Source organism: Amphibalanus amphitrite, unplaced genomic scaffold (genome assembly GCF_019059575.1).
Source record: "Amphibalanus amphitrite isolate SeventyFive unplaced genomic scaffold, NRLGWU_Aamphi_draft 000870F_arrow, whole genome shotgun sequence".
Lineage (NCBI taxonomy): Eukaryota > Metazoa > Arthropoda > Thecostraca > Balanomorpha > Balanidae > Amphibalanus > Amphibalanus amphitrite.
Genome location: NW_024882364.1, coordinates 286,490 through 313,509, shown reverse-complemented (window position 1 = coordinate 313,509; position 27,020 = coordinate 286,490). Strand labels below are relative to the sequence as shown.

Genomic DNA, 27,020 nt, shown 5'->3' with positions numbered 1-27,020 from the left:
TGCCCGACGCCTGTTTTGCAGGTGAGCCCACTACAGTTGTTATACATATCTAAAACCGAAAAACTTTTAGGCGAAAAAGGCACTATTCCAGGCCCATTTTGGATTTTTTTTTGCGATATTAGGTAAAAACAGAAGCTTCTTATCCTAGGAAAATAAAATGGGAAATCTTTCAAAGGTGGCACACTACCTTTAACCCGCGCCGGGCCGGTGCTCCGCGACTTTCGCGCCGGGCCGGGGCCGTCTGAACACACAACCCCCCCCCGTCTAACTCGGCTTCTGGGCCACGTAGCGACACGCGGTAAGCGGCATTCGAAAGAGCGTCAAAAATAATGACGGAAGCTCTTCAGTCATTTTTTTTGGGTCAGGTCAAGGTCAGGTCGCCAGAGGTCATCAAAGGTCAAATGTAGTCCATTTCAACAATTTTGGAAACTGCCAACGGCTTTAACTCCGGAACCAATAGAGCTACAGCGCCGCGAAAAAGCGCATTCGATAGCCCTTTTACAGACACTTCTGAGCGTTGTCCTCAGATTTGACCCCAGGTCAACGGTTTAGCCTCCAGAGGGCAAAAACTGTAAAAATAGCAGTTTTCCCGAAAATGGTTTTTCGTCAATAACTTTTGACTCAAGAGCGCCACGACCTTACTTTTGACAGCATCGTGTTCCTCTCGTCGAGACGCGTCGAAGGAACTATTTGTTGACCTTGAAAGGTCATTTTGAAAATTTGACCTCAAGTCAAGGTCATGACCTGACCGGAAAGGGTCATGCTGCCATATCAGTCGATCCGTATCGTCGAGCTGAGTACATTTGACGTGTTTTCATCGCTCTAGCACGTCTTTATCAAAAGTTATAGCCAAAAAACTGCTGGTGATCGTTCATGACCTGAGATGACCTCAGGGGCACACAGTGGGGTCACAGCCCACAGGTGCATTTTTCCGATTCAGTGTGTCATGTTTACCTATGACCCGATGTTTGAGAGGGTTTTGAACATCTGATTCGTCCAAAAGAGGCGGATTTCAATTTTCTCCCATTGACTTATAATGGAGAGGTCGCAAAATTGACCTGACCTTAGGTCACCGATATCAAAATTCCGAGATAAACATTTTCTACATACTGTTACTCTTATCAATCGCTGAAAGTCTCAAGGCGATCGTTCAGTCGGTGTAGCTATGACGAAGATTGAAACTAAACTTTTTCTGAGGTGAGGTCACTTGACCTGACCTGGTGACCTGACCTTGAGAGCCCTGGGTCTGAAATTTTCACAACATGTGCGCCGTTTTTGAGATATCTGCGAAAAACCGCACGGGGGTGTTCAACCCCCCCCCCCCCGGCCCGGCGCTAGTTAACGTTTTTGAAGGTGGGAGGGTCCCTTTAAAAGCGTCCGGAGCCACGGGTCTTCTTAGAAGGACCAGTGGTTGCTATCATGGAACAGGGACCATCACAGAAGGGTCGGTAACAGTTCTAAGTTCCCACGCAGTTGCGGTCACGTGGAGAGTCCGGAGGGGGTCACGTTTCCCCTAAACATTTGATTTTAACGCCTATGACGGTGACTAAAAGAAATGGACAACCGACCATCAGTTACCTTCCTCCTTCATCCCTGCACTTCGGCGGCTGCCTGGAGCAAATACACGACTGTGCAAAATCCCGACATTCGACCCCTCCGGATGAAAATGAGTTATGTAATGTTTCCACAATATCATATAATTCACAACATTACAATTTAGTCACAGTCAAATTTTGCATTTCTGCGCTTATTTAAGGACAATCACTTAGGCTGCCTAATAGGTACCTACACAGGCAGTTTTCACGACGGAATAGCAGGCATCTATTTAATCCCCATTTGATCCTTTGGTTCCTCAGGAATTTTAGTAGTTCTTTTTAGTAGGTTCCCCAGCTTTCGAATGAATGGTGCGTTAGTTTGCTATTTTTCTATTAAATATCACATCGATTTACTTTATCTAAGGATTTATCACTAATATCAACATAAAGCGTAAGCACAATTATAAAATTATGAAATTATTAAATACTAGTACAATAGTTAAAAAAGATACTGAGTTGCCAGGCTACAAAGAATATATTCATTTATGGCGCACGACAGACATTTAGAAAGCAGCGCCCTGTTTTATTGCACGCTGCTAGCCGCTTCCATTGGGTTTTGCAGGCCGACGTCATTGGTCGTTACACGTATGATGTCACGCGACTTGTGGCCTGTCACGGCTCTTTAATGATCTCCACTAAATGAATGCAACAATGGCCTTTTAAGTTGATCTCTGTGACCATCTGTCTATGGAGCGACCAATATGAAAGTTGGGTGAATTTACCGGGGTTACATGACTATGAGCAAGCAAATGTGTATCAGGAATGGATTTAGGTGGAGAATTGCGCTGGACCATGAGTGCTCGAACGCTCCCAATTCCACGCCGGTTTGGCTTTGGAGCCGAGACAGACGATGCGGGTCAAGGTCACCGCTGGGGTAACGGTGGCTTGGCTGCGCCCGAGCACCCGTAACGCGGCACAATTCTCCATCTATGGATTTTCCTATTCGCTCAGCATTGTGATAGGCGTTCGTTCTAACGAAACAACGAAACAAACGCCCCGGTTCTAACGAAACAGTTCGAGAAGAGATTTTGTGGTATAATGAAAAAATATTGATAGATAACAGTCCTGTGTTCTTCCCTCGAATGTATCAGAAAGGAATAATATTCATTAACGACTTGCTTACAACCCAGGGACAGTTAATGACATACGCGGAATTTTGCGAGAAATACAACTTTAGAGTGAACAGCCTTCTGTATCAAGGATTAATAAGAGATTGGAATTTCTGATTGGAAGTTATATTTACGGCGATCTGGAGACTTTCTTGATGTAGGACAGATGAGAGGGGCTGCTATTTGCTGCCGGATAGGATCAAAAGTAAAGCGGATCGTAAATTTAAGGACAAAAGAGTTATATCTTTTAGGTTTGACAAGTCAAAAACCAAAGTCTCTAATAAAGTGGGAAGCCGAGCATCTAGCCCCAGAAGCTTGGGCCACATACCTTAAGATTCCATACACGTGTTGCGCTTCCACCCAACTTCAGTCCTTTCAGTTTCAGGTGTTGCACAGATATTTGCCAACTAAACGCTTTTTGCACGTCAGACGAGTCATAGACACGCAGAGTTGTGACTATTGTGGAGAATCCGATACTCTCGTACATCATTTATACAATTGTCCACCTGTGCACGCCCTTTGGATTAGGCTATTTCGTAATATGAACTCGAGAATACGACCTGCACATGTTCCGTGCGATGCTCGTTCCGTGTTGTTCGGTGCAACGCAGGTGCCATGTGTCATTAATGTCATCATTCTGTTAACGAAGCGTTACATACATGTCCAGCGTAGGGATGGTAGGACACTCGTGATGGCGCAGTTGAAATCACAGGTAGAACAGTTTTATGAGGCAGAGAGAATAATCGCTTTGAGAGAAAATCGAATGAAACATTTTGCTGCCAAATGGCGATGTATTTATGTTGAAAATGGTATAGCGATATAACGCTTACGGTCGACTGGTTCGATCAACATATGATTATGGGTTGTGTAATGTGTTGCAGGCAGGCGACACATGTAATATCAAGATATGTTTTAGTGATGTGCTGTGCTTCGCATGTGTAAATAAAGTGAAAAAACACTTGAAAAAAAGGCGTTCGTAATAGCATTTACTCTGCTCATGTACCTATCCCCGGTTATTTAAAAGAAGTTTTTTGTGGGGGAATATCACGGCTTTAGGTACTCGGTGGCCCTATTCACGACTTTCAAAGAATGCTCCGATAACTAAACACCGCACAGACCTACTGCATTAGTGAATCTGACAGAAGGTCTGTGGAATTACATCCCCCCTTACCACACCCCTAAAAACTCATCCAGTGTCCAAAACCACTTTTATCGACTCGCCAAAAAAAAACCACACACACACACACACACACACACACACACACACACACACACACACACACACATACACACACACAAAGCATGGGGCATGTCAGCTCTCAGTTCATTTATCATAGTGTCTTTACCATGGTTCAATTGCATTGCGCGATTTAAAGCACGTGAGTGCCTATATAGTATATATGTAGAAAATAATATCTACAGCAAAACATCCAAAATTACAAAGGCTACAATGCTTAAAAAGTAGGTTCATCAAGGAAGCCCATTTTTACTTGCGTTGTGTTCCCAACCATGCGATTCCAACGCGGGCTATTCGCAACGTCTGTTAAGGCACGTTAACAACTGACAAGCCGCCACCGCTGCCACTTATTCATAGATGGTTGATATCGCAGCTTGGGCGTCAGCAGCGCGGCCCACAGCGCGTCGGCGCCAGCGCACGCAGCTGTTGGCACTCGGCAGCCGGTGTTGCGACTTAACGGCCGGCCGGCCCCATGAAGGAGAAGCTCTTGGTGAAGCTTTGTGATCGCCTCATAGCCGCCTTGGATGTCATCTTTCTTGGCAGATCCATCCGTTCAGATGGTACGGTGCAGTCTGGATAAAGGACGAAGTCCAACGCCGCTAACCCCGCAACCGCCACCCCACAACGTGGCCGCAGACCGAACGGGCGTGAGGGCCGTAAGGGCCACCCCGCCATCCGGTAGGTGGCTGAGCAGCCGGGCGCAGCGGCGCCTGGGCGGCGGCCGCGCTGAGATGAAGTCCCAAACCGCCATGTCGCCATCACCGCCATCACCATTGCTGCAGCTGTTCCCAACCGCCTCAATCGCCGCCGTTTTGCCAGCAGTCGCGCCGCGGAATGGCAGAAGCTCCAGAGTAGCCTCCAGCGCCCCTCTCCGCACGTGTGCAGGTGCACTGCGGCCGCCGGGTCCGACGTCCAGGCAGAACATGATATTTCCATGCTGCTCCGACGGTGGGCTGGTCTTGTTTGGGCGTTCCTCCACTGTGACGTCGGTCACGCCTACCCCGGCCAGGGCGCAGAGGCCGACGTGTCACCATCCGGTTGCAGTCCTCAGTCGGGTCGCAACGTGTACCTCTTCCGCAGCGTGGAGCGCGCTCCCGCTGGGCAGCGATACAGCCAAAAGTAGCATAGCATGCGGGCGGCCAGCGCTGCGCCGGACAGCGGGACCCATGCCGGGGGTATGCCGGTCTCGGCCATTAGCGGGGTCGTCGGGGCCGAGGCTGTACATACAGCTGGTGACCGCGTGAGCCGCCAATCGAAGCTCACGGCTTATAAGCTCGACGCGGGCATCACACGCCGTCCCGATGGGAGCTCCACGACGCCGCCGCGAACTCCAGCGCGGCTCGCAGCGCGAAGACCAGTACGGACGGCCGGGGCAAACGGCGTGCGGGAGTCGCAGGCGACGTTCTGCGGACAGAAAGGGTTGGGCATAAGCTGGTCGGCAGGACACTCTTGAGCCGAGCCTTTGATGTAATTACAGATGATCCAGAAGCATGCACAAAAATTCATGACACACTATTCTCATTTATGTATTTGCTACATATGATATGATATACCAGCTCATGATCAGTGACGCATTCTGGGCAATATGTTCTAAAGTGAAGTAACTGAAGTTACAGCTTAAAAGCTTTAAAAAAAAAACAGCTTAAAAAACACCCACATTCGATAGCTTATGAGAATAACATGCCTTGTGTGCTTAATGCAGGAAAATATTTTTTTCACTTTTTTAGAAACAGCAAAAGAGTTGTCAACAAGCCATGTCAACTATCTAAACAATTTTTATGGAAACTGCTCTAGCTAGCTTAAAGTTCCACAACGTTTCCGGAGCACCGTACCCAAACTCAGTTCATGTTACAAGAAAAAACAGTAATAATGCCTCCTAATTTTGAATGAAATATAGGTATGAGTAATTTGATTTGGAAAGCAACAAATTTCCGCACATCATTTTAGCAAAATTACTATTTTCTTCAGCCATCAGGTTACACAAAACTATAGTAAACTTTATGATCTAGTTTACACAAAACCAAAGCCCCGATTTTAACAAATGTAGATAAAATTTAAACAATTTTAAAAAATGTATCGTGGAGAAAATGAAAAGTGTAGATTTGTAAAGCCGGGATATTTCAATTTCACGGATTAGGCACTTAAAGAAATATCTTCACCTTTCTTTGAGCCACCAGCCTTCACCCAAGTTTTACACGAATGTAGTGAAGCAGACAATGTGGCAACTCAAAATTGTGATGGTTTGAGATAATTATGACGGTAAAAGAAAAAGCAACACAAGGTTCCTTACCCTCGTTTTTTCACATGGGTTCAGATGAGGCTTCAACTGTTGCCGACCTGAGGAGCTATAGGGACTTGAGCTTTCCAAAACTCAATTTCTAAGGGCACTGAGCAGTGTTTGGCTTTCACACGAATGCGATAGTAAGTTATATGAAGTTGACAAAGCAAGCAAAGCAAAGCATGATGCCCCGCGCGTCCGCCCGCGACCACGCCCCGCGTCCGACTCCCGACCGCCGCGTGACCCGAGGCTCCCGGCGGTCACGTGACCTACCGGCCGGGACTGCAAACGGCCTTCACCACCATTCTTGTATGACGTCATATCCTACTGAGGTGCTGATTGGTCGGAATTAGATACCTGAAGGTAATTATCTGCCGTAGTTATTTTTGTTTCATTGTTTTGCGTGTTTTCTTATATGAAATGTAATTAAAAAATTTGTCATATTTTAATCACCATTAAAACATAACTGAATAGGTATAAAAGAGAACTCGATATATACTTTCCTTGTTTTTAAGAATTCCGGAATTAGATACCCGAGGGAGCAAAGAGGGAGCAAGTTGCCACGCTGATTTAATACCTCATAGTCGAAAGGTGGGCTACTAGAACCAAAAATTGCTGTGTTTGTAAATAAATAAGTGATTTGAGGGCAAAAAATGCCCGGATTTAAACTTCTAAAATTATTTTGAACATAAAATATTTCAGTTTGAGGGATGTTAAGGCCTCTAAGGGTAGGTACTTTTTAGGTATCAAATAAGTTCCTCTGCGAAAGTTCCGTCGTGAAAACGGCCACATTGCAACAAAAAAGGTTGCAAATGTTAGCAGCACATACAACCTACATTTCACACACTTGCAGCATTTCTCACAATTTGCAGTAATGTGACTTTGTTCTGTTGACTAAAAATCGATAATAAAAAGTTACGTTACGACAGCGTGCAACCCGTCATACAAATTAGCCCATTAGCTAATGACAATTTTCTGATGCAGCGATCGCCTGATCTGGCTTCATGTTACGTGCTGTGTATGACATCTGACATGAGACATCGAGTAAGCAGCACTCCGGGAATAAATTATTATTGCCATGCATTTAATCAACGACAACGTTCCTGCAGGTCCACTCGATTCTACGACTCGGAAAGAGAGGCAACATAGTTTGGCTCCTGCAGTAACAAAATGTATTATAATGTAAAAGGCAAAAACCTACTCAACGCATTTAAAATTCAATTCACACCTTTTCATTAGCCACAGCTTCATGCTGACTTTATGAAATAAAGCTCCGGCACCTGTTATTCAGTTATCACTGTAATGACGTGTAAAGTTATCAATGTAGGTACATAGGTTAAATCGACACCTTTTTTTAAACCCCACATTTGTTCTCCGGTGAATTTTAGACAAGTTGGTTAGACACCTTCAAAAAAGGTACAATCACTCGATTTTTCTCAAGTTTGTCTGTCTTGGCAGATAAAGCAATACCAGAACAGGCCTACGAACACACATATTTGATCAGGATCGGACGATTGGACACTTTTAAAAGGAGATATTTCGTGCCTCCCGGAAATTCACGGGAGGGCAGATGTGGGGTTAAAAAAAAGGTGTCGAAATGAGACCCCTTTATTACAAAATACAATACATGCAACCTGTATCTTTGCGCTTGGCTGCGGCAACGCCTGGTATAAGTAATGGAAATGCTTCCACATAGGCGCTTCACAGCGCAGTTGATCACTAAGGCATACGTTGTATCCACATATTAGCCTGTTTTGCCCAATGTATGCGATTTGTACGACCGACATCAGATAAAAAAATGGCATTGTCGAAATAAGGAACATCACCGCCAAAAAAAAAAAAATCAAAGCAAAAAAGAAAGAAAGAAAAAGAAATCAACTGTTATCATTTTTATGCAGAGACGTTTTATTGTTTTTTTTTTCTTCTAAAATACACATTCCATCAGTGGGTAAAGTAGGTATGTGCCATTGCTGTAGCCGTTCAAAAACTTGTTACTCACCAAACGTAGCCAGACGTTGGACTTCATAATCTGGTTCTTTTCATTCTGAAAAAAGAGGAATACATACCAGGTAAGTCTCTGGCAAATGTAAACACAAAACTGGCCATACAATCCCCCGCTCGCATCATGTTCAAAGCAGGACTATCAGGACACGGGATCTCCTGCGAACCTCACCATATATTCAAAGATTTTTTTAGGACTCAACGACTACCGACATTCCATCGTGCCCCCTCCCCTTCCTTTCTTCCCGCGGGACCGGGTGGGCCAATTTAGTCTGTTCCTGATTTCTTTAATCCCATAAATCCAGGTCGATTTATGCGATTTATGTACCATCTTTGGACAAACTACACATGCATGCACACCCAACGAAAAATATCACAACTTAAACCAAATTATCCAGCAAACTTAACCCGCGCCCCGTTGGGGTCTGCCAAGCAACGCTGGGTGGGGGTGGGGGAGGGTATTTTGACCCCCCCCCCCCCTAAGATCTCGGTAACCACGCAACATAGCGAGAAGCAGCCGAGTCCGGAGTCATCAAACCGATGACGTCACAGGTCAGGCCAAATGTCGAATTTTTACCATTTACAGGCATTTCAAGAAATATGTTGTAAAAAAATTCGAGTAAAATGCATGTCATTGAAAATCATCGATGGGGTATTATTCATCAAACACATATTTTGCTATTTAAGGTCACTGATACCAGGTCAGGTCACAGAGGTCAGGTCACTGAGGGTCACAAGATGAAAATATCATGTGATGCATGTTTTATGGTCCATTTTACATGGCAAATGCGATTATGTGGGTCAGGCTGCTTTGGGGCCAGTTTAAGTTCTGATGAAGCCGAAGGTCAGTCCGGTAAACTTAGGTCAAAATTCAAATTTGATATTTTTGTATAAAATGGGTATCGATTCGATGTAGCTCGTCACGGGGAGTCTAATGGTGGTCATTGTTTTGCGCTACGTGGTCTAGAATAGCTAAACAATGAGTTAAAAATTTGACGTCATCAATTTTGAACAGTTTTCTCGTTATAACTTGGCCAAAAAAAGGAGATATCGATCTCAAATATGGTATGTAGATAGAGGAGCTATCATATATATTCCGATTTTTTCGAACTTCGAAAAAAAAATCGGGATTTTTTATATTTTTCAAATCTTTTTTTGAGGGACAAAATCCCAAAATTTTGACAACCCGAGATAGCAGTTTTGTAGCGCCGTCTTTTCTCTACACGACCACATAAAGAACTTTGAAATTGCTTGTGAACTGTAGATTTTGTGAGCGTTTCAAGATGTCATGTTTTTTGCTCATTTTTGCTCGAACATGACCTCAGTTTGACCTCAATAATTCCTAGCCTACGGTAACCTATGACTTGAAATTGTGTGTGAAGGTGTCCAATTGATGCCCGGGAAGGTACTGAAAATTTGGCGGCGCTGTGCGCCGCCGTTTTCTTGCTATTCAGGAAAAACACAGTGGGCCACATTGCCCCCCCCCCCCCCCTCCACCGGGGCGAGGGAAGAAAACGACGCTTCTTGATGTGAAGCTGATTCAATCACAAACATTTCCAACTATGGAAGACACGCATTATTGAAATTTACAGTGAAGTTCAGCTATAAATTAATAAAAAAAGCTATGTTTGCTCAAGTTATTCTGAAAAGAAAAGCCATTACCTCACCACGTACGTAACATATGAAAGGTACGTTTATTTATTTAAGCGTCCGTACAACTCACATATGTTTTAGATGATCATAACAACATTGATTGGAGTATAATTCAGGAAAATGACATGTCTGATATTTTTGGGCAACTGGCTCTCTGTCCTCCCCCCTTGTGACGCCGTCTCTGCTTGACATACAGTAAAATGACTGAATTTCCATGACCTCTGCCACGGTGCTACCGCTTCATTCGTCTGCGTAACACCTATGTATACCTAATGCAACCGCTACCTGCTCACTCAGTCGCCAACTACAACAAAGCTCGGTACCTATTTCATAATTTAGGCATACCATCTCCTCTATGCTAGTCATCATGAACGGAGCCATTCGCGTTACGTTGCACACGTCATGCCGTTGCAACGGGCTAAACCGTATCTACTACTCACCACGCTGATCAGCTGGATGAAGGCCAGGCCAAACTCGACGTTGACTGTTTTGGTCATGTTCTCAACTGGCCGAATCAGCTTGTTGTAGCCGAAGAAGAGGTCGGCCACCAGCCTTTCCTCGTCCTCCGAGCCAAGAGCTGAAACGGACAACATCGGCAGTGTCAGCGACTCCCCCTTATTGTGCCGTATAGGTATAAGTACCTCCTATATGGTCGCTGAGGTGAAGCTTCATTGAGGCGCAAATTAAACACCGTGTGGCATTGTAGTCTGCATTCTCCCATAATGAAAATATCCGCACCAAAACTCCTTTCTTTTTGTGTCGTAAGGGTTTCCCTTCAACGTGAAAGTTTCCCTTCAGTTGGAATCCCCGTGTGCTGACCAGGCAAATACAGTCGAGCCGGAGACGCGGTCGTGTGCGGTGCGTGCTGCAGGGGCGAACAAATTATCGTTATCATTTAACAGACAGTAACGTAACATGGCGCAGCCGACAGGTGCTGAGCTAGTGCAAGACCTCACCACCATGCTACGAGAGCAAGCCGCCGCCGCCCAAGAACGCGAACAGAGATTAGTCTCCATGATGGAGGATCTGCTGCGCGGTCAGGGTCAAGGTCAGACGCAGCCGCAGGCTTTGCCAGCCGCCTCCGCCCTCAACATGAACGTAAGCCCTCCGAAACTTCCAGTAAGTGCAACACCCGCTCCACATCTAGCTGGTCAAGCGAACCTCAGAGAATTTGCCATCTGAGGAGTAAATTTGAAGGATATTGCTCACTCACCGGGATTGACACTCTGCCATTCAGACAACAGCAAATGGTGCTAGAGGGGTTGGTTGATGATGACTGGTGCAGGATAATCCAGCATTCCATTTGTGCTGCCAACACAGTCACAGAGCTCCCAGCGCTTCTTGATGCAATGCAAAAGTATCTTCGAGACCAGAGGTCAGTTCTGCTGGACAGAAGGGAGTTTTTCTCCAGACGCCAAGCTGTCGGAGAGTCTTTCGACGAAGTTCTGATCTCTCTCAAGGAAATCAGCAAATTTTGTGACTTCTGCCCAGAATGTTCTGATGAGCGCCTGCGTGACCAGATTGTCATGGGTGTCAGGGATGAAAGTTTGTTGCGCAGCCTGCTAAATGTCAAGGACCTCAAACTACAGGAGGCTCTTGACATGGCCAGGAGCCATGAAGTTGCGTCCAAAAACTGTGCCACCTTGACTCACCATGCTGTTCAGAGAGTGGGACGAAAATCACAATATCAGAGGGACAAGTCCACAAGCCGTGCAAGGTCACAGTCCAAGTCGCGCTCAGCTTCAAACATGTGTAAATTCTGTGGCAACAAGTGGCATGGCAGGTTGCAGGACTGTCCTGCTCGTGGACACAAATGTTCAAAATGTGCCAAACTGAACCACTTTGAAAACATGTGCTTGGGAAAAATCCAGTCTCAGGAGCAGCACGTTCAACACCGTCATGTTCATCACCTCATAGCTGATGTGCACACTACCAGTCGTGTGACCCACCCGGCTCCCCGTGTGAAAGTGCTCGTCACACACAACTCTGGCAGCGGGTCTCTGCTTTGCATCCCCGACTCTGGTGCCGAAGCCACTGTTGTCGGCCCAAATGAGGCCGCCGCTCTGGGTGTGTCGGACTATGACAACGGTGTGCCACCCCAGACCTTCTCAGCTGCAGGAGGCTATCCGCTGACGTCTGTCGGCTCATTTCAGGCCACCATCCAGCTCGGCTCCCGGCGCATAACCACGGAGATCGCAGTCATCGGCGAGCTGCGAGGAGCACTGCTCTCCTGGTGGGACTCCGTGCAGCTCGGGATTTTCCCGGCCGACTACCCGCTGCAGTTACACCAGATGAGTCTTCCAGACTGCAGCAGAACAACAACAGCGCGGAACGCCGCGCCCGCCGGCGAGACGGCGCGGGGCGCCGCGGCCGCTCCGCCGGCGCAGAGCGCCGTACCTGAAGGTGGGCCAGCGCGAGGTGCGGCGGCCGCTCCGCCCGTGCGGCGCGCCGCGGCCGCGCGGTCGACACCGACGCGCCGCACTGATGCCGGCGGCCAGCCACCACGTGCTCAGGCACGTGACGCCGCCACCGTCCCCAGCCCATCCAGTGATCGGCCGACGACTACTCGCCGGCCGGCACAACCAGCAGTGTCGGGCACGGCCGTCCGGCCGCCATCGACCTGCACTGCCAGTCAGACGCCACCGGTCCAGGAGCGACCAGGAACTCCTGCCCGGCCCGCTAGCTCCCATGAGCGCGATCATCGCTCGCTGGCGACATCTATACCGGATACTCTGGATCCAACGAGCCCACCAGCGCCTCTAGCGGAGAACGTGGGAACCTCAGTTTCGTCCGCGGCCGACAGCCGGTCGATTCCGACCTGGACCAGTGCCCAGCCGCCGACACCACAACAGCGAGCTCGTCACGAAGAGCAACTGATCAGTGCATTCGCGAGCGTCTTCGACAACAAAAGCACTCTGAGAGAGATGGCCGGCGGACCGATGCACATCGACCTGGCTGACGGCGCGCGACCGTTCGCCATCACCGCCGCCAGGAGCATTCCGTTCTGCTGGCGCGACGGCGTGAAGCAACAGCTGGACGACCTTCTCGCGAGGGGCACCATCGACAAGGTCGATCACGCCACCGACTGGTGCCATCCATTGGTATGTGTGCCGAAAAAGCAGGGAGGAGTGCGCATCTGCATCGATCTAACAAGATTGAACAAGTACGTGAAACGCCCCACGTACCCTGTACGTCCACCGCATGAGGCGGTCTCGTCGATCACGCCAGACGCGCAGTGGTTGACCACCATGGACGCAGCAATGGGCTACTATCAAATCAGCCTGGATGACTCCTCTAAGGACTTGACCTGCTTCATTACTCCATGGGGCAGGTACCGCTTCAACCGTGCAGTGATGGGACTCGTCTCGGCCGGAGATGAGTACAACCGGCGAGGCGATCAGGCCCTGGGCGACGTGCCACGCACCGTCAAAGTTGTTGACGACATCCTGGCTCACGACGAGACGTATTCGGAGCATCTCGCTCATGTCGTCCGCATTCTGCAGAAATGTGAAGCACAGGGCATCACGCTCAACGCCCAGAAGTTCCGATTCGGCCGCACAAGTGTCGAATTTTGTGGCTACCAGATCTCTCGGGACGGCTACACAGTGGATCGCAGGAAGACGTCCGCCATCTCGGAGTTCCCGCGACCACAGAACATAACGGACCTGAGATCCTTCCTTGGACTCGCTAACCAGCTCTGAGCTCAGCTCCTTCTCTACCGAGGTGGCTCAGGAGGCGGCCCCCCTCCGAGATCTTCTGAAGCCTCGGAATACGTGGCTGTGGACCCCAGTACACGAGAACGCCTTCAGCAGGGTCAAGTCGGCGCTCAGTTCTCCGCCGATTCTGGGTTTCTTCGACCCCAGCCTCCCCACAGTGCTATGCACTGATGCAGCCAAGACCGGAGGACTGGGCTACGCTCTCCTCCAGTGTCACGGCCTCAAGGACTGGAGACTGATCCAGTGCGGATCACGGTTCCTCAGCGATGTAGAGTCTCGGTACGCCTGTATCGAGATGGAGATGGCCGGTGTCGTGTGGGCAATCAAGAAATGCCATCTCTACCTGGTCGGCATGCCTCACTTTGACGTCATCGTCGATCATCGCCCTCTCGTTCCAGTGCTCAACAGCAAGCTGCTATCTGAGATTGAGAACTGCCGCCTACAGCGGATGAGAGAAAAGCTCACGGCGTACACCTTCACCGCCAGCTGGCGGAAAGGATCATGCCATCAGATTCCTGATGCGCTCTCCCGTGCACCGGTCAACGACCCCTCGATGGAGGACGAGGTGGCTGAAGTCACCGAACCCGACCCGCTGCATCTGTCCGTGGTCACGGCCCTTACTGCCGTCGATGCAGAAGGGACACTTCTTGCGCCCCTGCAAGACAAGACGCTGGAGATGGTACGAGCCGCAGCGTCACGAGATCCTGAGTACACCGCGCTCCGAGACCTCATCATTCACGGGTTCCCCGATGAGAAGCACCGTCTCGACCCGTCCGTCCGTCCGTACTGGAACGTTCGAGACAAACTGGCCATCGATGACGGACTCATCGTATATGGACCTCGGCTCCTGATCCCACAAGAGCTCCGGAGAGAAACACTGCAACGACTTCACGATGGACATCAGGGCATCAACGCCACCTGCCGGAGAGCCCGCCAGACGGTCTACTGGCCGAGATGCGACTCCGATATCAAGCAGTGCGTAATATCATGCGCACGCTGCAGCATCTACCGGTCTGCCCAGCCTAAGGAGCCCCTGTGGCAGGACGATTCGCCGCCCACACGGGTGTTCGAGTCTGTATCGGCCGACTATTTTCACTACGGAGGACGAACTTTCCTCGTCTACGTCGACCGTCTATCTGGCTGGCCATACGTGACGTCATGCCCCCGATCGGCTTCCGCCGCTCACCTCGTGACCGAACTGCGGGCGCTGTTCGCAGCCACCGGCGTGCCGGCGCTCCTCCGGTCTGACGGAGGCCCGCAGTTCACCTCAGGCATCCTCCGCCGGTTCCTGACGCGGTGGGGGGTGGACCACCGTATATCATCACCTCATCATCACCAGGCTAACGGCCACGCAGAAGCTGCAGTAAAGAAGCTGAAGAATCTCGTCCGGAAAGCGACCGACGAAGGAAACCTGGACTCGGATGAATTCGCACGCGCCTTACTGGAGCTGCGAAACACGCCCCGCGCTGACGGCCGCTCACCAGCGCAGACTCTGTTCGGGCACCCAATCCGCACGGCTCTGCCCGTCCACCACAGGACGTTTGCCAAGGAGTGGCAAGAGGCGGCAGACGTGTGCGACGCCCGAGCAGCCGACCTTCGAAAGAAAGCGAAGCGGGACTACGACATCTCCGCCAGGCCACTAGCGCCGCTCGCAATGGGCGACCACGTGGACGTTCGGGACCCGCAGACCGGACAGTGGGACCGGACCGGCATCGTCGTGGGAATTGGAAAACGCCGCGACTACCTCATCAAAGTCCCGAGCGGGAGAATCTGGTGGCGCAACCGGCGCTACCTGAGGCGCCACCATCCGCTGATCGTCGCTGCGCCGTCTGCCGGTGACCGAGATCCGTCGCCGCCGACGCGTGCCGCCTGCCGCTCAGCCGACCAGCGACCTGCCGAGCAGACGGACGAGCCGGCGCCGCCTTCTAGCTGCGCCGGACCGGCACCAGGACCGCGCCGTAGTGAATGAGCTCGCCGTGTGCCGAACCGACTGCGGGTTCGGTGGGGCACGTGTACTTATGACACGGGGACTGGGGGAGGTGTGTCGTAAGGGTTTCCCTTCAACGTGAAAGTTTCCCTTCAGTTGGAATCCCCGTGTGCTGACCAGGCAAATACAGTCGAGCCGGAGACGCGGTCGTGTGCGGTGCGTGCTGCAGGGGGCGAACAAAATATCGTTATCATTTAACAGACAGTAACGTAATAATTTGGTTGACTTATGTGAACTCATGCAACACAAGCTTAGAATGCCAATTATACCTCACCAAAAGCTTAATAGTTAGTGGTCTAAAATGTATGTGCGAACAGTGGCGGATCCAGCTCAGAGTTTGGGGGGGGGGGGGAGCAAACCATAACAATTTATCGATTCTTTCCATGCCTCGTCCATAGGCGTAATGTTAAAATTATGCCGTTTGGGAGGGGCAAATGCCCATTTTGCCTCCCCCCCCTGAATCCACCACTGCCGTGCGAATGTGCCATAAATACCCAAGCTGCCTTGATCCTTGACCTGAGGCACCATTTAGGTAGAGTTGAAAAGCAAAGCCTACCTTGTAACTATCCGACAGATCCTCATGGCGAAAAAAAAAAAACGATAATTGACTAGTCAATTACTGCACAGTGCACAACGCGCACAATATATAGCAAATGCAACACAAGAACACCTGATAAGAAATTTCGAATGATAAAATAGCAATATCATCGTGTGGCTGTATATACGAGTGGGGAGCTGGTTCCGTGCTGGGCGGCTGTTCGAATATTCTGACCCCAAACCCTCATTTGTCTAGCCACAGCGCTGCCAGACTCGGAGCGGGCTGAAATCCGGGCAGTCATCCGGCTGAATTTACTGCCTACATTCGGTCTGAAGTTGGTCTGTTTTCGCCTGTCAGACCGACCCGCTGGCCAGACGACCCGGCACCCGAAGACGGACCAGAGAGTAGACTGTAGCTGCAGACGCACTATACAATAGTCGAACATTACATATATGTACAGGAGGGACAAGGGAAGCGACAATGGAGGACACGTAAAGGGACTGTTGCTGATGAAAGAGCTATAAGAAGATCAGTAATAGACTTTTAAGCTAAAATAAGAAGCAGAAATGCATTTTGCTAATATGCGGCTGGCTTCATCAAGCGGATGATATAACCGTTAATTAACCGAACAACTGTCATTATAGTAGGGTTGTGCTCGACTCAAAAAAATTTGCCGACTCGACTCATCATTCAACTTCAGAAAGCCCTGACTCTGACTCAAACAAGGAGCTGATTTTTCCCCTTGACTCGACTCATGACTCAAGCGGCTCATTGAAAATATGAGTCGACTCAAACTTGACTCAAATTTTTGTTGAGTCAAGTGAGTTGACTCAAAATTGACTCAGATAAAAAAGTTGTTGAGCGGGGGCGGGGGTGGAAAAAAAAATCCGGCAGCAGAGCCAGGGCGAAGTTGTTAATAAGCGGGGGAGGGATGAAAAGCTTGTTTCTAGAAAGTTGAGTCAGCTGACTCATATTCCTAAATGTTTGACTCAACTCAATGTCAAAAGTTATTTTACTGACTCAACTCTGACTCAATTCAACGCCTTAATATTTTTGTCCGACTCAACTCTGACTCAACTCAACAGCTCAACATTTTATCCGACTCGACTCAAATCTGACTCATTTGAGTCAGAGTTGAGTCAAATTTCTGACTCGACTCATGAGTCAAGCACAACCCTGCATTATAGGTAATCCTGTTACTTCTTACGCCTCAGTTAACCTAAGCGCACCAGTCACAACTTCCTACAGAGTACAGCACAATTACATAAAACCGATTCCCAATTCGCAATGTTCTCGTCCTTCGTGTCGCTCCGGATGATTATCCACCCTGATCAACATCCCAACGGTAGAGTAGCACTGCCAAGTGCCAGTGAAAAACCACTTGCGGGCATCCAGAGGAGTGTGGAGAGCGTGCGTGGTTGGATTGGAGCGGTACAGAGTATAGACGCAGAGTCCGGGGTAGAGGAGGGCAAGAGAAAAAATGTGGCTTTTTGGATTGAATGGGAAGACTAAAGACTGAGCGGCGAAATACGTGGTACGGCTGAATAGGATGGTGTCTCAATGACTTGACTTCGATCTCATTTGTTTATTGCGATGCTAATTTCAAACGTTTCGTAAATGCGAAACTGTACCGTCTTTAGCTTATCTTCATATTATTTAAAATAACTAAACGTATAGGAAATATGCGTGATTTATGAGTTTTGTGATGCCGTATGCATATATGGCTAGCTACCATCATAACTTTATGTTCCATGTCATATAATTCGACGCAGCGAAATGACTTTATAAAGCTAATAATATTCTCGTATGTAGCCGTAGGGCCTCAAAAGGGTCACTCGCAGCCTCACACGTGACGCGGCGCGGCGCTGCGCTGCCACCCGTTCCCAGTCGGTCCGTCTCGGCGGCGAGTTAAGAATTGCTGACGGAGTGGGCTGCACCCCTCTCTGATTGAGCCCATCAGCGCCGGCTCGATGGGAGACTCGGCCTTGAGACCATACACCCTGCGGCCGAGCGAAATAGCTGCGGCCGCCGACCGCAGGCTTTGGATTGGAAGCTGGGCCTGAGCTTGGGGGTCGACACGGGTTGGAGCTGGGACTAGGACTGGTACTGGGACTGCAGGACTGGGACTAGGACTGAACAACTGCAGCTAGACCCGGAGCCGGGTAGCGACCGTTTTCAGTGGGCCAATTGACTGACACAAATTGCCTGTCCTCGGCAGCCCGGTCCAGCTGGTGATCAGCTGCGCTGGCCAGCCAGCGACTTCTCCCCGCGACGGGAGCGTCTGCCCAGTGTCCAGTGAGCTGGGAGTGCAGGAGCGGCCACCTCAGTGGGGCACACACCCCCGGGCACCGACACAGGTGTCAGGTCCTGGTGATAGCGACAGCGCTCCGAGCTAAAAACATCGTCCGTGTCGAGTCAAACTCTTCGGCGTTCAGAGACAGAACTCAAAATAAAAAAAGATAAGATATTCAAAATACAGCAAGACTGAGGGCTATTTTAGGCTATCTTTAAGGTCAACGCATATCTAAAATAAATATGGCGAACAGCTTCCCTAAAATGTTTCAATGCAGGTCAGGTGTTTAGAGCCCTAATTGCAGCGTAAGCATATGTTGGATTTGGTCGCTCTTTAGCCTAACGTTTAAATAATACGACATCTCAATATATCGTAAGAATATGGTGCCCTTTTCCTTTTGTGCGGCGAGTACCTATTCTTATTTTGATAGGACTCAAGGTAGCTCGAAGGCCTCATGTGGTCTTCATGATGGGCTCTCGGAGAAAACACAGCGTGTTAAGATGTGCAGTGTGGTTTACACCAGTCAGTGTCACAGCAATGGGCTAATGGTTTGTATTGCATTCAGGGTGCAGGCGGAATAAAATAGCTTCTAGTTAGAACCAAAGAGCTTCAGTTGCTAAACGACGAATCATTGGTAATTTGTTTAGAATTTAGCGTTTAAGCGTTTTAACTCAAAGGCTCGCCTAAGCCTTAAACGGTTAAGCCGTATGTAAATTCAGTCGGAGTTTCAAGCTTCAGGTCGCTGAAATAGAGGAAGTCTGTAAATAACGATTAGGAATTGCCTTTCATTAGACCATGCAGCCTAAAATAAGACTCACAACCTTCACCTTGTCTACGTCGTGGTAAGTGAATCCCCGCAAATACACGAGAGGATTGGCCGCGCCATGCATTGGTGGACAATCCCGTCTATAGAGGAATGGGCTTCTCCCAGCGGACACGGCAGTCCTGTGGCGGACACGCACTGTCCTGTGGCGAGCACACATTGACCCATGATTGACTCGGGCTGTCCTCGAACCGGACATGACATGGACTGTCCTCTGGAGGACACAGACTGTCCAGGACACAGGCTGTTCTGTGGCGGGCACAGACTGTCCAGGACACAAACTATCCTGTGGTGGATACGGACTGTCAACGGCGGACACGGACTGTCCTGTGGCGGACATAGGTTTTGCATAATGTCGAGCGCGGCTGTCCGGCGGCAGGCCGGTGTCCTGTGTCGGACACGGACTTTTCTGTGTCGAACACGGCGTCCTGTGACGGACTTGGACTGTCCGTGTCGAGCACGGCTGTCCGGCGGCGGGCCGATGTCCGCGTCGGACGGACCATCCTGTATCGGACACAGTTTGTCTTGTAGCGGACACCGTCTTGTCGGCTGTCCGGTGCCAGGGTACGATGTCCTGTAGCGGACACGATGTCCGTGTCGGACACGGCTGCCCGGCGGCGCGGCGGGCCGGTGTCCGCGGCGCGGCGCGGGTGGACGGCCGCCGCGCCGGTCGATAGCCGACCAGCTGCGGAGAGTCGGTGACGTGCGGTTTCAGCGGCGCCATCTCGCTGATGGTGGGACCGACAGCCGCTGATGGTGGGCTCGACAGCCGCTCGATTGCCATTAGGCGCACCGCTCGGTGGCGCGCCCAGGTGCCGCACCAAACACCTGAGCCGCATCGCGGCGGGGGTCCGCCGGCGGCTCTGAACGCACCCCAGGTCCCCCGCTACCGCTCGCCGCGCCAGACTTCCGCGCACGTGCGCCACACAGCCGCATTACGTGCCTGTAAGTGCATATTTGTGCCTCTGTTCAGCGCCCCATTCCTCGCTCAACGCCTCCAGCTACCCATCGTTATCCTCGGCTCCCCTAAACACACGCACTGTTCCCTGTTCTCCCCCCCCCCCTCCCCACACACACCTTCACACGGTCTCTCCCACCCAAACATCACACCCTATTTATCAAACACTGCAGTTGCCCCAGGCCCATCAGTCGCGTCCTATTGTTTCCCAGCTTCCCCGACACGCGCTGTCACCCCGCCCCCTCCATCAGCATATCTTGACAGCACCGCTCTCCTCCCCGCCCCTCCCTCGCGCGAGACAGCCCGTCCCGCGGCTTCCTCGAGCCGCGGCTGGCACACGTCAGCACACAGGTGTCGAGCTTCAGCCCAGCTGTCCAACGTAAGCCGAGTGAGGCCAGCAGCAACAGCGCTGGGGCGGGCGGGACGACAGCGCACGGCCCTCCCCTGACATCCCCTGACAGGGCGCGGGTGTCGAGCAGACGTGGAACACACGGCTCCCAGAGACCCTGAGTAGGCGGGGGACCTTGTATAATGCGAAAAAAACGGGTGCACTTATCAGTGAGGCCGCTCCTCAATGTAAAAAGGATGATTGAAGTTGGCGTACGGTAACATCTCACAACTACGTACCGCCAGTCGTGCACGCGGCTTGAAACGGATGTATCGTTTGCGCTGGTTGAGCCAGTTGAGCTGGTTAGTTGATCTATTATCCGAGGTCATTTCAACCGTCGCGTCGTAAGAACTCAAGGCCACTAATCTCTAGTTGTCACATTCAATCATATTCAATGAATCTAGTTGTTCGGGGCTCGGGCGATGAAAGGGACGCAAGTAGCGTATTGTTCGCACGGAAATATCAGTTGTCATACCATAAAACCTAAAACGTCTGCTCAAAAATAAAATGCTCATTGCTCATGTTCATTCATCATCGTCCACACATATTGAGACATATTTATAGAGTATACCCATTAAAGACTTGCGATTATTCAAGGAAATCATAGCGCATGATATGCCCTCGTGTGAGCATTCAATCCACTCATTGGCCACTCACTCTGGATTCCCCCCCCCCCCGTGAGCAACCTCTCCCAGGCAATAGGCACAAGGCCTGCGAAGTTTTTTATAGAGCCACCAAAACGAGCATTTCAATTTCAAAAGAATGCCTATGCATAATACTATAGAAAAGCAAGAGGTTGTAGCTATTTTTAAAATGAATTAAATGAATGGGCCCAACGTATCATCCATCGTACCAATTATTATGCCTAACTACTATAGGATACGAGTGAGTTATGGCAGACGATAGGAATTAAATTAGATGTAATTTTTAGTACATCACATTTTTAGCAGGAGGCGCCCGAGAACGGCGAGAGACGAGACGGGCCCCGCCTATATAATAAACATAAAGCAGTCCATGCGACATGGACTTGTCTGAGACAATGAATGCTCAAAAGTTTCGCTCAGACTATTACAAAGGCTGGAATGGAAATGCCTACTGGTAAACACTACATGAGCGTTTAACGATAACTACACTTTTAATCAAGTCCGAACGTTTGAATGAATGCTTCAGGACCTAGGTGCCCGATGACCAGAGCTTGTCGCGTGGCAACACGAACCGGACACGTACCCTACCAGATCGACCGTAACTAAATCCATGTTACAACTACAAACGCAGGCTAAACATTGTATAGCCTACGGAATGCGCAAGATAATAATAACAGTAGGTATTTATACGGCTTACACACTCTTCCGACCCTGAATTTACTGTCAATGAGCAGGGCTGAGGAATGAGGAGTCGGAGTCAGAGTCGGAGTCTGCCGGAGTCGACAGTTCTGAAGGGAGTCGGAGTCGGAGTTGAAATCGAGTTAGGAAACCGGAGTCGGAGTCGGAGTCACCGAAAATCCATCAACTCCGCAGACTTGGAAGGTCTGTGGAGTCAGTGTCGGAGCTGATTTTTGGAAGTAGAAGTCGGAGTCGTAGTCAAAGTCACCGAAAATTCGTCGACTCCGTAGCCCTGCCAATGAGTCACCAGCTGAGCATCTTATTCACTAGTCAACTGAAAAAGGTTATACACTACCTATCACCTGTGTATGCAGGCAGTTATGTTCTATGCATACATCAAGTCGTTGGTTTGCAATTTGCATGCATTTTAGTCAAGTATAGGTACAAGTGCTATAACTGCACATCAACATAATAACAATGAGCCTCGGCTATCACAGAATAATGCATAAATCATGATGTTTTGTAACATTTTATGAAAGCTTAACCCGCGCCGGGCCGGGAGGGGGGGGGGGTGTTTGAACACTCCACGGCGGCGCAGAGCGCTGCCATTTTTTGGCACACCTGCTTATGCATCTTTTCCACACATGTTTTGACAATTTCAGACCCAGGGCTCTCAAGGTCAGGTCACCAAGTCAGGTCAAGTGACCTCACTTCAGAAACGTTTCAATCCTCGTCACAGCTACACCGACTGAACGATCGCCTTGAAACTTTCAGCGATTGATAAGAGTAACAGTATGTACAAAATGTATATCTCGGAACTTTGATATCGGTGACCTAAGGTCAGGTCAATTTTGCGACCTCTCCATTATAAGTCAATGGGAGAAAATTGAAATGCGCCTCTTTTGGACGAATGATGTTCAAAACCCTCTCAAACATCGGTTCATAGGTAAACATGACACACTAATCGGAAAAATGCACCTGTGACCCCTCTGTGTGCCCCTGAGGTCACAGGTCATGAGCGGTCACCAGCAGTTTTTTTTTTGGCTTTTGATAAAGACTTTTGATAAAGACGTGCTAGAGCGATGAAAACACGTCAGATGTATTCAGCTCGACGATACGGATCGACTGATATGCAACACGACCCTTTCCGGTCAGGTCATGACCTTGACCTGAGGTAACATTTTCAAATTGACGTTTCAATGTCAACAAATAGTTCATTCGACGCGTCTCGACGAGAGGAACATGATGCTGCCAAAAGTAATGTTGTGGCTCTCTTGAGTTAAAATTTATTGACGAAAAACCATTTTCGTGAAAACTGCTATTTTTACAGTTTTTACCTTCTGGAGACTAACCGTTGACCTGAGGTCAAATCTGAGATCAATTCTCAGAAAGGTCTGTTAAAGGGCTATCGAATGCGCTTTTCCGCGGCGCTGTAGCTCTATTGGTTCCCGAGTTAGCCGCTGGCAGTTTCCAAAATTGTTTAAATGGACTTCATTTGACCTTTGATGACCTCTGGCGACCTGACTTTTGACCTGACCCTAAAAATGACCGAAGTGTTTCCGTCATTATTTTTGACGCTCTTTCGAATGCCGCTTACCGCATGTCGCTACGTGGCCCAGGAGCCGAGTTAGACGGGGGAGGGGGTGTTCAGACACCCCCGGCCCGGAGCGGAAGCCGCGGAGCATCGGCCCGGCGCGGGTTAAAGGTAGACTGCCACCTTTTTTCCACAAAACGGTTTTCACTAGAGCTGAGCCACCTATGTCCCAGACTGAAGTCGGTTTTCCGAAATTCGAACCCGTTTGCGAGAAATCGGAGACCAAAGTTCAGTTTGATGCCATTTTTTTAGTCCAAGAAAACCGACATCTCTACTGTTTATCGATAACTTTGAAACATGAATTTTCTTATCTTTTGGTAAATATATGTCAAAACTTTGATTGTTTCGAGATCAGAGAAGAATTTTGGAGTGTCAAAATAAAAGTTAAACTTATATATTCAGTAGTTCATTTTTTCCAAAAAAGTGTGGGAAATGGGGTTTAACATGGGCCAGACCCATTCCAAATGAGCCATGATTTTTAAATGTTTAACGAACTTAAATGCAAAATAAATTAAACATGGCCAATTTCTTATGAAATCATATATTAGTAAATCATAAAATACCTTACTTTTTCAAATAAAATGTAATAATCTTATGACCTTGAAGTCTAGTGATGTGTAAACATTGTCGCTAGACATTAACCGATTGATAATTGTATGATAATCGACAATTTTTTTTCGCGATTCACGTGATGATACTTTGTCAGGTGAATTCTAAAATTTTGTTTTGTCCAGGGAATAAATCATAGGCCGATCTGAGAAAACTTTTTGAAGGTGGCAGTCTTCCTTTAAAGGGACTATCCCACCTTTACATTAGGTTTGAGTTGAGATAGCCAAGTTTGCGGCGAGGTCCAGAAACCACTATCCATCTTGGTTGTAACCCCCGCGGCCTCGTGGTGTTGAAGAAATTCGTTCCCTTCATTTGAAAATGAGCCCTGCGCAAGGCCCAATCTCTTAACCATTAACGGCAATCTGATGACGTCATTTGCCTTTTGAACGCCTGTTCAAGTGAAGGATCACTTGATTTACGACTAAGCCAATCAGAGACACTTTTGCTATTGTATGAGCCGAGTCATATTTGAGAGCAAATACCTATATTTGCTGCCAAATTTCCCCCACACTGACATGAAGTAAATCCTTCATTACGTCACAGATCCGATCTAAATGACGTCACGATGAAATATAAAAGTCGCAATATCTCAAAAAGTATACGATGAAAACGCGTAAAAACTTGCAGAATTCGTCACAATATCATGAGTAACATTTCCGAATCCTAAACGGGACTTTTTTGAAGGTGGGATAGTCCCTTTAAGGTTAATTCCACGTCACTCACGTCACAAATTTCGGGTGGGACAGATTGATCGAGGCCCAAGTAAAATGGGCTCTTGCTAAAAGAGTCACAATAAAACGGGAATATCTTTGCAGGAAAACTGATATGTAGGTACGTTTTAAATCGACCGGGCTATTCAACATCTGTCATCCATCCACTCGTAAATTCATTGTCATTCATTCATTCATTCGTCTCTTCTTTTGTGCGTTCGTTCGCTTACTCAATCATTTAGTTCAAACATTAATTTATTGATTCACCTATTCATTCATGTCATCCATTCACTCATTCATATACAGCATCGCTTGTGTGACAAACTAAGCGGTAGCATATCAGCAACCAAGTACATAGAGGCAATGTGCCTCAGCAATTGCAATTGCAAACTGTCTAGCCTACCATGGCCATTGAGTCGTCCGGCATACCTTTACATACGACATGCACATAATCAAAATAAATGGCACTGCCAGTTGCTAGCTCCATTAGTGCTGGGAAACTGTTACCATTGTTATAAATATGTTACGAACGACCTTTGAAAAAGACATTCTTCAGAAACGCAACGCACTTGACAGAACTCCCGATTCGAAAAAAGAACTCCCCAACGATGTCCATAGTATATACCTACTTTGTATTGTACAAACCTGGTGCCCTTGCTTTGTGTAAATAATCGATAAGCTTGAAACAGCCAGATGCCCAGATTTGAGGCATTTCCACCTTCCGCAGCGGCCGAGATGGACAAATTGTGTCCCTTTTTCGCGAATTAAATGAACAACATTCAATAATTATCTACTCAAATAATGTTTCTTTGAAGTACATAGGAACACCTTAAGAAGCGAATCTGGGGTGTGTTTGAGATATTGGAGAACGTTTTAGTGGAGTAGATACTAGATATGCCTCAGCCTGCATCGTCCCAAACCACTCTTATAAACGCCGTGGAATGGATATGGCAGCACTGGCTGAAGTTAAGGTGCAGAACACGGCTATTAAATGCAACATGGTTTTCACGCATTTCAGTCCATCGTATGTTGGCAGTCCAAAGAATCATTTTGTCGACTCGGATTACCGTTTGTCGGCACTGCTATCACTGTCAATGTTACCAAATGCCGTAAATAGAATAGTACGGCATTTTATATAAGATTGGGAACTGGATCCGCCAATACCTAAAAATGTGAGAGAAAATATTGAAGTATGATTTTGACCATAAGTAGGTACCAAGTATCAGAAAAATGTTTCAAATATAATTACCTACGTCATCTAAATCTGATCATATAACGCCGGAGCCATCAGACTTGGTCAATCACTAATGCTGAAGCACCACTTCAACCACTAACAAGTAAAAGATAACTTGCTTTCCCAGCATTTTTCAATTAAAATTTATAGGTCGACCATGTTTCCTCCTTTTATCGTGCCGGCATAGCGGTGATGAAACAGTGCCATCTTGGTATGACGTCCTTAGCGGCTAGTAAGAGTGGCGGTAAGTAGGTGATCGTGACTCTTGCCATTGAAATGCGACCAATGTTGGTAGGTGCGACCCACGGCTGCCACTGTCTCCTTTCTTTGTAGCTGCCAGTCTGTTCTGGTGCGCGGTCGCCTTCACGCAGGTCTTTGTAACTAACCGACACGAGCAGATCCATGATTCTGAAATCAGTGGATGCCGTGCTTCTAGCAGCGTCTCTGTCGGTTGAAGTGCTTGGTAACTATTAGCCCGTTAGCCATTGTGTGTAACGTGTGATAACGAACGGTGAGCCAGTGTCACGGCGGACCGGCGCGGCGGGCAGTGTCGCTGTCGCCGGAGTCTCTCACCTGTGGCCAGGATGGCCGCCAGCAGGATCAGCAGCGGGGTGCCGACGCCGGCTGCCGGCGCCCTCATCGTGCCCGGCTGGCCACCGCGGCTCACTCCATCGGCAGTTGACACTATAGCGAGAGGCGCGGGCGGCGGCGGCCCATCACGGACGCGGCGGCGGCGGCGGCGACACTGGCGCGCGCTCCGCTCGTCCACCATCGATCGGCGCGCTCGGTCGTGGCCGAGACTGTGCCGCCGTCGGCCAGCTGAGCCGAGCGCCGACAATCGGCGCGCCGCGCCGCGCCCGACTCGGCCGCCCAAAGCGATATCGACGCCTCAGACGAGTCCACTATAGGGCGCCGCCGCGGGGGAGGCCGACGCGCGTCGACGGCGGCGCACTCTTGCACGGCAGGTTGTGGAAT

General features: G+C 49.0%; 1 protein-coding gene across 1 annotated transcript; it reads right to left on the bottom strand.

Moving 5' to 3' along the window:
• Positions 1–8,184: 8,184 nt before the first annotated feature.
• On the bottom strand, positions 8,185–26,876 carry LOC122367428 (acetylcholine receptor subunit beta-like 1; the record flags this gene model as incomplete). Its single annotated transcript, XM_043340487.1, has 3 exons — positions 26,619–26,876; positions 10,314–10,450; positions 8,185–8,263 (listed from the first exon to the last, which is right to left on the bottom strand). Coding segments are annotated over exons 1-3 (415 nt in total), but the record flags the coding sequence as incomplete, so codon positions are not given.
• Positions 26,877–27,020: the final 144 nt, after the last annotated feature.